Source organism: Crocodylus siamensis, chromosome 3 (assembly GCF_052110815.1).
Source record: "Crocodylus siamensis isolate JL-2025a chromosome 3, ASM5211081v1, whole genome shotgun sequence".
Lineage (NCBI taxonomy): Eukaryota > Metazoa > Chordata > Crocodylia > Crocodylidae > Crocodylus > Crocodylus siamensis.
Window position 1 is genome coordinate 62,719,475 of NC_143397.1, and position 14,024 is coordinate 62,733,498.

The following is a 14,024-nucleotide window of genomic DNA, read 5'->3' on the forward strand; positions in this document are numbered from 1 at the left end:
GACTGGCAAACCATGGACTGGGAGCGACCGGCATACTGCAGGCTGGAGCCACCCCTTTTTTACCAAGTATAAAAAAGGGTTGGCTACCTGTCCACAGTATGCTGGTCACTGCTGGTCCGCAGCATAAAAAGGTTGGGAACCCCTGCTATACATATGTTCCTGGAAAATGGCACATGACTGAAATTCACATCCAGGGAAACCACTTGACAATGTAACAAATAGGGTTATGATACAAGACCTCAACTGTACTGACCCCCAGACCTAGTTCTACCACTTTTACAAGACAATTTTGGTACTCACAAACAGCAGAACATGATGGTGGGGAAGAATGTTTAGTTGGTATGACAAGATCATCACCAAATCATTAGATGCAGAGGTTGCTGTGGATGTAGTCTTTCTGGACTTCCGGAAGGCTTTCGACACTGTCTCTCACCCTGTCCTCATCAAAAAGCTGGGAGACTGTGGTGTCGATGCCCACACAGTCAAATGGGTCGCCAACTGGTTGGAGGGCCGCACCCAGAGGGTGGTAGTGGATGGGTTCTTCTCGACCTGGAAGGACGTGGGCAGTGGGGTTCCACAGGGCTCGGTCCTCGGGCCCGCACTGTTCAACATCTTCATCAGTGACTTGGATGAGGGGGTAGAAAGCACCCTGTTCAAGTTTGCTGATGACACTAAGATGTGGGGGGATGTGGGTGCACTAGAAGGGTGCAATAGGCTACAAGCTGACCTTGACAGGTTGCAACGGTGGGCGGATGAGAATAGGATGGGGTTTAACACTGATAAGTGCAAGGTGTTGCACATGGGGAGGAAGAACCGGCACCACACTTACAGGTTGGGGAACTCCCCTCTTGCCAGCATGGAGACGGAAAAGGATCTTGGAGTCGTCATTGACTCCACGATGAACATGGGCCGGCAGTGTGGGGAGGCAGTCAAGAAGGCCAACCGTACCCTGTCATGCATCCACAGATGCATCTCGAGCAGGTCCAGGGAGGTGATCCTCCCCCTCTATGCGGCACTGGTCAGGCCGCAGCTGGAGTACTGCGTCCAGTTCTGGGCGCCACACTTCAAGAGGGACGTGGACGATATGGAAAGAGTTCAGAGGAGGGCCACTCGTATGATCAGGGGTCAGCAGGGCAGGCCTTATGAGGAGAGGCTACGGGACCTGAACCTGTTTAGCCTCCACAAGAGAAGGTTAAGGGGGGACCTTGTGGCCTGCTACAAACTGGTCAGGGGGGATCAGCAGGTACTGGGGGAGTCCCTGTTCCCCCGTGCGCTGCCAGGAGTGACCAGGAATAACGGTCACAAGCTGGCGGAGGGTAAGTTTAGATTAGATATTAGGAGGCGCTACTTCACAGTCAGGGCGGCTAGGGCCTGGAACCAGCTTCCAGGGGAAGTGGTGCAGGCTCCTAGCCTGGGGATTTTTAAAAGGAAGTTAGATGAGCACCTTGCCGGGGTCATCTGACCCCGGTGCTCTTTCCTGCCAAGGCAGGGGGTCGGACTAGATGATCTACCTAGGTCCCTTCCGACTCTAGCTACTATGAAACTATGAAACTAAGAGGGTGGTGAAGGGTCTCCAGTGTTAGTGAAGTTCTCTTGTGCTTCATTGATGGAGCAGGGTAGGAGATAAGCCAGCAGGACACTTAGAAGCCATCATGGGGATGGCAACTACAGAAACACATGTTGCAGATGAGCAAGGGGCACAGATCCACACAAGAGAGTATATTTTGGTGCACATCACTCCCACAATGCACCGCACAAAGCAGCTGACTGTGGGCTTCTACCACACCAATTGCTTAGAGTGAATTTACCTCAGATAATGAATTTTTGGTATAAAAAGGGTTATCGCATAATAGCAAGTTCGCACATACAGAACCCACATAAAGCAAGGGAAACTTGTATGAATCACATTAAAGGTATTGAGGGAGAGGTGGGAGCTGGCTGCCCACTGACTCTGGTGGTGCTACAGCCTCAACCAAACAGCAGCCCATTTCAGAGTCAAGTGTCTTACCCTCAGAGCAGAGAGAATGGAGGAAGGAAAAGGAGAGAAATCCTAGCCCCCCAGCCTACTCTCTGCTACAGGAAGACCTGCAACTTGTGCAGATGGGTCTGTGGCTTGGGATGACTTAAGAGTCCAATCCCTAAGACCCATCAATGAGCTGTAGCAGAAATTATCCAATGATGACTGAAGAGAAAACCAGGAAGGGGGTATAAGATAAAAGAAGCATAAGGGAAGGTAGAAAGAAGATTTTTACTCTTCCCTCTCACTGCAATTGGTAAAATACATAGCACCACTAGTCTGTGGAACTCATCCTTACCAGTATTACTGAGGGCAAGCTCAACCAAACTGAAAGACAAATGAACATGTATATGACAACAGCTACTGTTAAGTGTAAATATCTGGAGAGACATAAACATGTACAGCTAAATTCAGAAAGCCACCTCTAGAGGCACTTTGCAGCTTTTTTATGGTGTGGTATTACTTATTTCTCACTTGACAGGTTTTTGCATCCACCTCTGAAGCATCTGTTGTCAGGCACTGGCAGAGAAAGAACAGTGGAAAAATTCGCCCTAGCTTGGCATAGCAATTCGTATGTTCACTGCCATCAAGATTTTGTACCACATACTCCTGGTAAAAATCCAAGTTGGAGTATATGCAGCAGGTGAAAAGAGAAAACAGATTCTTGTAGAAGTGCTTTTTAGGAGTTAACTGCATCATAGAAACATAAGGTCACGCTATGCAGAATACCACGCTAGCAGAATGTACTCAACTGTGAGCAAAACAAAGGGGTATAAAGATCTAGAACAAAATAAGATAAAGTATTTTTAATAAAAGCAGAAGGACTTCTATGTTCGTCAGCTATTTAAAAATCAGCTATTAAAAAAATTATTAGTAAACAAGTTTATCCAGTACTTCTTATTAGAATGTACCCACTCTACTATGCTACTGTAGAGGAAAAGCATGGGTTTGTCATGTTTTGAGTCTGAATTCTAGTTAGAGGGTCTTTTATGCAAAAAGGAGGACCTTCATGCTTCGCAATTCACTTTTCCGATTTAAGTTATTTTGGGAGCAGGGTAGAGTCAGTCTGGTTTAGGTTAACTTGTACCACCTGTTGGGAATTTTTGGGGAGACAAGGCAGCTCTTACGGAGAGAAAAGTGTCTGTTAAAGGCCATAAATGGGTGAACCAATAGATTGTAAAAAAATCATATTTTACTCAGTTATATTAGCCATATACTGATATTATTATTTTATACTAATGTAATATATCATCACATAATTGTTAGCTATGCCTCATACCTGTGGTCCCATCACAGAAAAGAGATCTCAAGTTGCCTGCAATTTCAATGGCCAAGACATCTTAAACTCCACTCAAATTAATAGTTCAGATTAGCAAATATCAGTGCAAGACATTCAGTATGAAAGCTTAAGTAACAATAAAGCAGCAATACATAAATCCATTTGTTTAATGGCTCTCTAGCAAAACTGATAGCATGTTACAGTCATTTAGACTGTAGCCCGATAGGGAGCACACTGATTGTTGTAATTTCAAGTTCATATGGAAGGGAAAATAATTTATTAGATACAACTTGATTGCTCGGGTTTATAAAATATTGTTAAAGATACTTATCCTAAAATAAAAGTTAACTGGCTCAACTTTACACTTCCCAGAATGTTGCTTCCCCCACCCACACCAAATAAAAATCCAGTAAGACTATGTTCATATATTAATTTTTATTTTCCCATACATTATTCACAGGGTCCGTTTTTTGTCTTATTCAAACTAACAAAGGTTTTCAAACTAAAACAGGAAGTGACATTTCAGGATAAAAGGTTCCATAAACATAAAACATCCAAGGAATAGTCAAAAGCCTGGTGCCTTTTGTAGTTCAGAGAGTTTTATTTCCTCAATTTGGGGTGATTTATTTGTGCACCACACCTCTTACTTGAACCATTTTCTTAATATAAAAGGAAGATGCAGCTTCAGCCAACATCTTAGAAAGTTTCTTCACCCATTGTTGAAATAGTAAACATGTCTGTTATGCCCTATTTATTCAACCACTTACTCTAAAAATATATACAACTATGTTTAAACATGTATTTGTGCCATGTTTTCAGAACATAAAAATAAAGGCATTTTTAAAACTACCACTGCATATTATGCAGCAATATACCAGAGGATTGGTTTGAATACCCAACTTCAATTTGAAAGTCAATTCCACTAAACCTTTTGCGGTGGGAGGCATACTGAACCAAACAATCCCACTTCACACATTCAAACATTAAGAAATAAGAGAGACAGGAAAGACAGACTAACTTATTATATGTGAAAATAAGCCAATATTTGGCCTACACCATTATTTACCCATTTCGACAGCAACACAAAGCAACTGATTTTACTCCTTTAAAAAAAAAAAAAAATGGTTTCCATTGCAATTAAGCTACTAATTAACTGATCAGCTACTTAACAAGTGATAGTTCAAGCTTCAGAAGGTTACAATGGAACACTGTCAAAAGTGGGTATTTTCATTTTCCACAGCAAACATGCAACACTTGCACTAACTGTGCTGTTTGTCTCATTAGTGTGTATAACGAAGCCTAAATGAATCCTGTGTGAAACTGGTTTGCTACAACACACAAGAGTAAAGCAGACAGGCACAATCAGGAAAGAGCATCACATGCAGGCACAGGCCTATGGTGTCTGTGACAAAAGTCTGTGCATCAGTACTTTTTGAAACTTCGTAGTCAGTGTTGCCATTGTTTCCCCTCCCCCACCATCCCAAGAAAACAGAATTGCTGTACTTGTCCTCATAAATAGGGTGGAATTTTTTTGTTCATCAAATGGATTTCTGAAACTAAGAGAGAATATGTTTTTTCACTTACCAATCCCAGTGACTTTTCAACAGCATCAAGTTAACTTTAGTTTCTTTAATATTTCAGAGTACAATAAACAGGTCAATTCACAAGGATAAATTTAGTTCATCTTTTTCTTAGTCTGAGCATTTTAATTTCAAATGACCACAGTTTACACAGCGTGTCCAAGTGCATTATGTATATATACACTTTTTACAATTTTTCCAAAGTGGGAAATAAATGGTCATTACCAGCAGTAAATCAATCTCTATCCTTTTTAAACTAGGATTAAGTATGCAGTACTAGTTTTAGTAAAATTGTGAATTGAAATATATGTACGCCCTGCATTTTCATGTCTTATTTTAGTTGTAATTTCTCCTGTGAGCTTGAGAATTGGCAAGTCCCTTTTTCCTTTCAAAATAATCTGACGGAGCTCTTAAACCTTACTCTGAATAGCTCAATTTAAGAAATGTATGTACAGATATTTGCCATCTCCCATGTCCAAGTAAAGCAAGATTTTGCAGAGTATAAACTCTACCACAACTATTCAAGACATGAGGAATGGAAACAATTTAGTCTACAAACCTACCAAAAAGACACCCTGAAACATTTAAAATATCACATGACCATTAGCAAAGAAGTGGTAGTTAGATGCCCAAGGCCATTATGTATCAGTGCACCACACCCATGAAGATAAAATTTACAAAACCTGTGTGATGTAAGCATCTAACTGGACTCTCACTAGGATAATGACAAAAGCTTTATATGTGCCTTGCAAAGATGTTATACAACCTTGTCCAGTGTTGGTGCTGTGTTGCTTAAGGAGACAGTTACCTCTGGTGTCAAATTCTGGAAAGCATCAGCAGCATACAAAGACTGTACAACTTCAATCACAAAATTACAAGATTCTCCCTATTTTATTGCATTTTTTTAAAAAATAAAAACCTTGGAAATTAACAGAGCATTGAAAGTTTGTTTCCTGAGTAGTCTCAGTCTACATTTGCTTCAGTAAAACAGATATTCCATTACATTTTAGCATATAATGTAATTTTTCCCATAAATATTTCCAAGTGTAAAACTCAGAAAGTGTCAAAGATGGAAAGATATCAGGCTATTGGAGAATCTGTCCCACAATGTAGTATTAGCTTGTAACACTTTACAAATAAGCAAAGAAAGATGACTGGATTTTCACAGCAAATCAAAACAATGCAGTACGATGTTTTGTGACTACAGCTTCTCACGTTTGCTTTCATTTCTGACACCTTCAGCCTAAAATACTAAAATGCCATCAATTTTTCACATGTACACTCTTCAACATTTTTTTAAAGCATTATACCACACATGGGTAATTTTATTGGTAATATCAAACAAATTAGATTAATCAGTAGAAACAAAACAAACGAAAAAATCCCACAGGTCACTGCTGGATGTTTAATATAAAACATCCAAAAATAGTACATTCCAAAGTTTTCCAAATATTTCAAATAAGGCATTCCTTCCACAATTTCTGGGCATTTTTAATAACTTTTACTGAACCGGGATGGGCAAAAATATTTAAGATGTTGCTCATATTTTGTTCTTTTGTACCTACAATTAATTGGAGAACAGCAATTTTACAAATGAAGCGTGCATTGGATCAGAGGCATCATCTCACTAGTAGTTATGATCCAACACGGGTTGTGGTGGTTCTTTTATCTGAAAAGAAGCTTTTGAGAAGAAACACCTGCCCAATACTAACTACAAGAAGAATGATTGCTTCCCCTATTGACCAATATGCCACTCTCGTGTTCAGGTCTTCTGCCCTACTACGGCCTTGTGCTTCTCTCAAGCGGAAGTGAGTCTGATAATCGATGACAGACTTCAAAGCTTCATGAATTGAAACACAAGCAGACTCCATCTAGACCAAAAAAAAAAGAGAGAGAAACATTTTTAGAGTAGTAGAAAAAAAAAAAAGATGGTTTATTTGAGTATATACTGCTGTCCTCACCATAATTTTACGACTTAGTGTTTCAATCTATTTTCTTTTAAACTGTCAAATTGGATACACTTTACAACTTTCTCCAACTATTCAGGTTTAATACAAAAGATATTGATCTTCAGGACTCAAACAAATGCATGATTTTCAATTCATAAGGAAATATAAGAATGTCATACTGAAGAACACCACTGTTTGGTTTAGTCCAGTATTGCCATTTCCTTTGTGTATCTAGTAGCAGCAGAGATGCAAGACACCCTGATTCAATTCCAGGAAGTTGATGCATCACAGCATTAATAAAGAAAATAAAAGTCAATTATTAATAGCTATATACACTAATATTTTAAGAATTGTGGTTGTTCTAAGCCATGTATATAATATTTTAAAATCCTGAAAACATCTCAATTAGTGTAATCTTGGGCAGAGCATTCTCCAGATCATGCAATCTATAAAAATTATTCCATTTTTTCATTTTCAGTTGTTGCCCTTCAGTGTCACTGGATGCATCTGTTCTGTATTCTAAAAAAGGACAAAATACCAGGATGCACAACTGATCCTCTGTGCCATTGCTTATAAACTATTGCATCCGCTCTCTAGTTCAGTCTTAATCTGCTTTCCTCAAACCTTTTGGATGCAACACTATTTCCAATCATTTGTCACTTACTACAGAAACAAGAGAGCTTGAAATGTGACTCCTCTCTGCAAAAGATGCGTCATCATGGCCATATTTATCTCCACTCAGAAAGTACTGTAACAATATATTTAAACACTCTGAACTTTACTTGGATAAAATACACTAGTCTAGTACACTGTCAAAGGATGACTGGTGCAAATGTTAGAAAGAGGTGGGGGGGGGGAAAAAAATCACCTGGAATTAAGGGTGCCTGACAATTCCCATGAGATCACATTCTAATTGCTCATATTACTGTCAAACTAACTGTCCAGACTGATTTTTTTTAAACTAGCTGCCCAGCCAATAAATTGTTTCAGATATCCAGAAAACATGCTCTGGAAATAATACTGCTTTGCTCAAGTTAAATTCCAAAAGCAGATTTGTTGAGAAACTCTAGAGCCTTGGAGCAAGGACTTAAGAGTCCATCATGGGGTCATCCTACAGAAAATTCTCAGGTTAGACCAATCTATAGAACCTCAGAAAAAGTACACACTAGATTTGTAAAGACATCATATTTTCTTATTTTACTCAGTTATAATAGCCACATACTAGCTGTATAATTGTATATTAATACAATATAAAATATGTATCATCATAAAGCCCTTAAGATTCTGGCTGAACTAAGCATGCTTCAACCCAGAAGTAAGGAAGATTCCTTCCACAAACTAGGGGCTACCAAAGTGTCTAACACAGGAACAGAGCACAAAGAGATCATGCCTCTCCTGTGTTCTTGATGCTCCCTCTTGTGGGGTGTCCCAACAGTGACGAGGAGATGCTGAAAGTAGCCACACTGGAATGAAAATGGGAAAACGAGGAGAAATGAAATATAGGGTGGGTGAGATGTACAGGATCCAGAGCGCATGCAAGTGTAGATGACAGTAACTGAATGGAGGTGAAGCAGACAGGAGCAGATGAGGAAAAAAGGCAGCATGGGGCACACGCATTGCAGAAGGTCCTTGCAATTACTTCCCCCCCCCCGCCGCCACCACTTCACTACAAAAAACTGGAATTGGAACCAGGTGTTCTTTGTATCACGGTAGTAAAATCCACTTGAGAGAGAGTATTGGATCTTCTCAAGCCAATGGAAAGAGGACATTGAGGATATTTGGGGGAGCATGCTCATACTTTTAAAATGGCTATTTTGGAGTGAATTTTATCGCCATCTATAATATAAGCAAATTAGATACATCCAGTCCAGTCGAGCTCTACTACTAGTCTTTTCTTTAAGTATCCAAGTCAAAATAAGACAGGTTGTTAACCTGAATATTTAGATTTTCCTCAAGAAATCCTACAATGTGAAATGCATTACATTTTCAATTTAATGTGTATCAAATATTCCTGCAAAAAGGGCAACTTAAGAAGTCTAGTATGAAAAAATGAAACTGCAACAGATCCCCTTTCACACACATGTAGAGTCAAGGTGCTGAAATGCAGCTGCCTTAGGACAAAGACGCCAGTCTGTGATCAGAATAATTCAGAGAATTATCATCTTCCTCAATGTAGCTATTTAAACATTAGTTAGTTAAACATTTAGTATTAGATTAAAAAGAACAAATATTCTACTCTAAGGATGAACTGTTATTAGTAAAAAATATGGGGCATTGAGATATCAATCTGTAAGCCTTAAGTACATTTCATTCATCTGCACTATGCTTTTTTCAGCTGACCCATTCACCACCTGCCATTCTGGAATGGGAGCTCACATGGCTGTCAGCAGATGTACACATCTGTTATACTTTGCTGCAAAAAGAATAAGCATACAAAATGTGATTAGAGTCCAGTTAAACTAACACCCAGCTAGACTACAAGAGCCCCTTAAATATGGGATTGCTGGGAAACAGTTTCCTCTATTATCTGCCACCTCCTACCACAACAGCACCTAGGAACTGATTGGTGCATTTGCTGTTAAACATTTTTGTGTCCTAGGAAGTAGTGCTTTTCCACCATAAAACTTACCTTAACTTCGTTAAAAAATGTATTGATAATTATTACACTATCGCTAACTAGGAGTCTAAGTTCCTAGTTATTATATTTTCTTCATATGATTAATTATTGCCACTCAGTTTTCCGCAAGCTCAATTATAAATCCCAAGTTTAACATAAAAAAAAATGGCTGAGTTCTCGGGCTTCTTTAAAAACAAAAAAGCAAACCAAAGAAACCCACCCAAAAACTACATGGCTAGGTTAACTACCTAGTCCCACCAACTTTCAAAGGATATGGATACTTAACTCTCAAGAAAATTAGAGCAAATACGGATGAGTTCTGCTATCTGCTCTTTGGCTGTTATAACTAAATCAGCAGTTTACCTGAGTAAGGGCAGTGACTCTGTTCTCACTAGGAAACAGAGGTGGATCTTCTCCGACTTGGAAGTCAAAGTACACAGTTTTGTGTGTGAAAGTAGAAAATTCATTGCTGAAGCAGAATTTATATGTTCCATTCCTGGATGCAGTAAAGGTAAAGCTATCATATTGTTTCTTCATCTCTTTGTACAACACAATGCCATCAGGATCTTCCAACCGGCAGTCAACATCATAATGACCTCCAGTGATCACCTGTAGAATGAGAGATGATCAATTGATTTATATATTGGTCTATGGAAATGAACTGTTTTATATATTTGTGTCTCACACCAACAGAAGAAAACCTCAGAACAAAATATTGTAATCGTTGTAGGTTTCAAGCAGTTTATTTATATACTTTAGAAAGTTTAATTTACTTTTGCCATTCACAAGACCACAATAGACTGAATTCATAAGAAACTGAATTCAGGCCACAAATAAAAGTTAAGACAACAGAATGTTAGATGTAGTGAATTCTTCATTGTTCCTTCACCCAATCCTCAGGTACAATCCAACTGATTTTGGAACAGGACTGTGGCTCTTCTAGTAGGTCAGGATTGCTAGCAGGTAGTAATGTTAGTCACACAACCTTTCTGCATGACTGGAAGGGTATGGCACACCCAACCTGTTACATCAGGTTGCATCTCATTTGCACTCAGGAGCGGTGTAAAACAGGTAAGAACTGGGACTCAGAAGTCTCATTTTCACACAAAAAAGAAAATGAAAGGAAATACTACAAGTAAAACAGCTTATTGTTGTTCTTTAAAAAAAAAATTGAAGCCTCATGGTATACAGGTAATGCACTGCAGAACTCTAAAAAAAGGTTTCGTATATTACAAGTCCTCACGGGAAATCTAGTTTTTAGAACTTCTGTTATGTCTGACAATTTAATATTTCAGTAAATACTTACTGTGAACAGCTACATGTTCATCTCTTAAAAAACAGCTGTAACACAAGTTATGTTGCACAAAATGTATGGTGGTGTCACTTCCCTGAACTGATAACATCAGCTGAAACCTATGGTGACACAATGTTTCAAATGACTGTTTCTTAAGATGCAAGTACCCTCAGAAATTTCACATTAGATTTCCCAGATAAAAACGTTAGCTTGCAGAGCTATTCCCTTAAGTATCAAGTTAATAGGAGCCATTTTTTGGCAACCTGAATGACAAAAATGATTTAAACAATAGAGGAAAAAAATAATTTTGTCCCTCCACTGGAAAACCAGATCTCCACACCCCCAATCTGGAAGAGGTTTCAAGCCTGGAGATGAACCAAGCAAGTACCCATATGACAACAGATGATAAAAATCTTTTTTTCCTGTTGTTCATAGAAACACAGAAAAGTAGATACAAGTGACATTAGAAGATCATTAAGGCTTCAAAATCAAGCACTGAAAAGTTACTAGATAAGACAATTATGCTTTTCCTAGTTCAGCCCCTACCCCAGTACGCATCCACTAGGACACAATCAATCTGTTGGATCCCACTATTTTTCCTAATGGATGTCTGCCTGTGAAATAGGGGTAACAAGAACACTGCTGAGAAAGTAATTTAATGTTTACAAAACATTTAATTCAGCAGCGATAATGAGCCCCAGAAAAGCCTACAGAGCAGTCAGTAACTGTGACATCAGGGCAGGATTTGAATTACAGACATTGTATTTGGCATGTGGTCATATGTCACCCAGCAATGAAAAAAACAAAGCACGGCCTAACTGGTCACTAAGGAACGTGCCCATTCAGTAAGCACCATACATCCTGTGCACTGAAGCAAGGCAGAGGCCCAGTGGAAATACACTATGCATGAGATAATTAAAGACTGCAGCATAACATCCACATACAAAGGGGAGTAAACTCAAGGGAGTTTGGTAGCCTCTATTCTCCTATTACCCAACTTGTGTGCTTATGGCATTTGCCTTCATGCACGTTCTCCACCAGAGCACACCAAGACAAGGCAACAGGCTTTGCGTCCTCCTGTAGCAAAACAGGTAACATTGAACAGCAGAACAAACTGGCCACCTGCATGAATACTCTGCTATAGCAAGAAAGGGACACCCCCTGGATGCAGAGGGCCTGCTACCTTCAGACAGCACTGGCTTCACCTCTGAACTAGGTTTCACTATTGGTACCCAATCTTTCCAGAAAGGTCGGAGGGGGGAGGGCAGCTCCAGGGGCCAGATCCAGTGCAGCTGCCAGGTCAGACCACCCCCCCCCACCAGCCTGCGTGATAGGACTCATGGTGGGGGCTACATCCAGTGCAGCAGGGGGTGCTGTGCAGTGCTGCCAGGTGCATGATAATTATTGTAGTCGTACTACCATTTCAACCCCTGTACGCTATACAACCCATAATAGTAAAAGTGCTCAAAATGTACGATCATTTTTGGAGGAAGCTAAGTGATGCAACCTGTGCAAAACCCAAGCCATTCTCAGAGTCTTAACTGACTTTTGAGTTTCCTCTCAGCACTTTCTTACAACCGCTTGCCTCGAAATGAAGAAATGTTTCAACTTTGATGGCCCAGTTCTTACTCGCTGGTGACTTACAGTGAGCAATATCCAGTAAAGGAGGCTTATTTGTGTATTGTCTCAGTGTGGATGGTTTGTTTTTCAGCAAATACAATAACTTTGAGGTAACAATGTAATCTTTTCATATTTAAGGGTTGGCTCAGCTGCTGACTGATGAGGGCAGGGTGCGGCCTGCAGGCATAGCTGGAGCCAGGACCAGATTAACAACCCTTTAATGTGGGCCCATGGCAAGCAAACTCGGGGGGCCCCCCAACTGAAAAGAAAATGTTTGTGTTCCTTCGTTTCCACTCTGCGCTGTAACTGTAATGCATAAAATAAGCACAACCGGACCCCTTCTTGACTTAGGGCCCTCGGTATGTGCCTAGCTAGCCTATGCGTTAACCCGGCCCTGGCCCGCACACGCGGGGGAGGCCCGCGCGGTACCTGGAACTCGAGGGTGCACTTGGTGCCCTGCGCGATCTCCTCGTAGAAGCACTGCTTCGCGTTGTCCGGCAACTCGAACGTGATCTCGGAGGCCCGGACTGCGCAGCCCAACAGCGGCAGCAGCAGCAGATGCGCCGCCAGTCGCCGCCCCCAGCCCGCGGCGCCGGGCGAGCCCCGTAGCGGCATGTCCGCAGGGGGCCGGGGCGGGTGCGTGGGGAGCGAAGCCCGGCGGGAAGCAGCGGGGTGTCGGCGGCGGCACCTGCTGCCGGTCCGTGCGGCGTGGCGGAGAAAGGGGGGGCGGAGGGGGAAAGCCTGCCGGGAGCCCGGAAGTGGCTGACTAGGCCGCAGAAGTACTTCCGGGTCAACCCCTGCGGCTTTGCCTACGTGGTACTTGCCGAAACTGACAGGGCGAGGACAAGCTGCGCGCGCCGCAGTGAGGAGTGGGAGTGGGAGTCGGTCGCGCGCAGGCTAATTAGTCACAGAGCCCGTGACGTCAGCCTGGCGGCCGTTCCCGATCCTATTGGTCTCCGGGCGAGACGCGCCCTCCTCCTTTATCAGCGCTGGAGCGGCGCAGGCGCGGGAAGGCAGAAAGGAGGGGAGGGTTGTGCCAGCTTGGCAGCGCCGCTTCGCTCGGCTTCAATACGCCACTTCCTGCACAGGGTTCAGGTTGTGCTGCAGGGAGTCTCGCATTGACGCGATGTCTGCCACGTGCGTGGGGGCGAACGGGAGCAGGATTGAGGCGCTGAGCCGTTTAACGGCTGTGGATTGGCTTCGCCCCCTGCGCCCGCCCCCACGTGACCCACGCAGAGCCAGTCCACCGGGCTGTTGCTGGGGGCACCGTCATTACTGGCGTCGTAGGGTAATTTTAACCCTTGTGCGATAGACGATCAATAGTTAGTACAAAACTGTACTAATACACGCACAGATACGTATATGTGTGTACGAGTACTTTTGGTATATCTCGATCTTTCTAGATACATCAATACACACACACTGGATGTAATAAATAGTTCAAAATGTACAGTCATTTTTGATATCTTTTATTAGACCAACTTAAATAGTTGGAAAACAATTAAGCAAGTTTTAGGGTTCAAAAACCTTTCATCAGGCTAAAGAAGTTTCAGCAGTTGGTGTGCTCTTCCTGGATGGAATGAAAAGTAAAGAAGCCAGAAGCTGGGCTGGTCTGCATACAAGACGGGAAGTCAGTGAAAATGTAGATTGAGGAGTCAATGGGTGAGA

General features: G+C 41.7%; 1 protein-coding gene across 1 annotated transcript; it reads right to left on the bottom strand.

The window, feature by feature from the left end:
- Window positions 1-3,716: 3,716 nt before the first annotated feature.
- TMED7 (transmembrane p24 trafficking protein 7) lies at window positions 3,717-13,316 on the bottom strand. Its single transcript, XM_090038412.1, has 3 exons — window positions 12,786-13,316; window positions 9,806-10,051; window positions 3,717-6,747 (listed from the first exon to the last, which is right to left on the bottom strand). The coding sequence occupies exons 1-3, from the start codon at window positions 12,969-12,971 to the stop codon at window positions 6,511-6,513; spliced, it is 669 nt and encodes a 222-aa protein (XP_089894538.1). The 5' UTR covers window positions 12,972-13,316; the 3' UTR covers window positions 3,717-6,510.
- Window positions 13,317-14,024: the final 708 nt, after the last annotated feature.

What these genes read in the sequence shown, in the direction of transcription:
- TMED7 (XM_090038412.1), bottom strand. Translation starts at nt 12,971, where the DNA reads ATGCCGCTACGGGGCTCGCCCGGCGCCGCGGGCTGGGGGCGGCGACTG. An exon ending in AGTGCACCCTCGAGTTCCAG is followed by an intron (nt 10,052 to 12,785) that starts GTACCGCGCGGG and finishes CTCATTCTACAG; the next exon opens with GTGATCACTGGAGGTCATTA. An exon ending in GAGTCACTGCCCTTACTCAG is followed by an intron (nt 6,748 to 9,805) that starts GTAAACTGCTGA and finishes TTTTTGGTCTAG; the next exon opens with ATGGAGTCTGCTTGTGTTTC.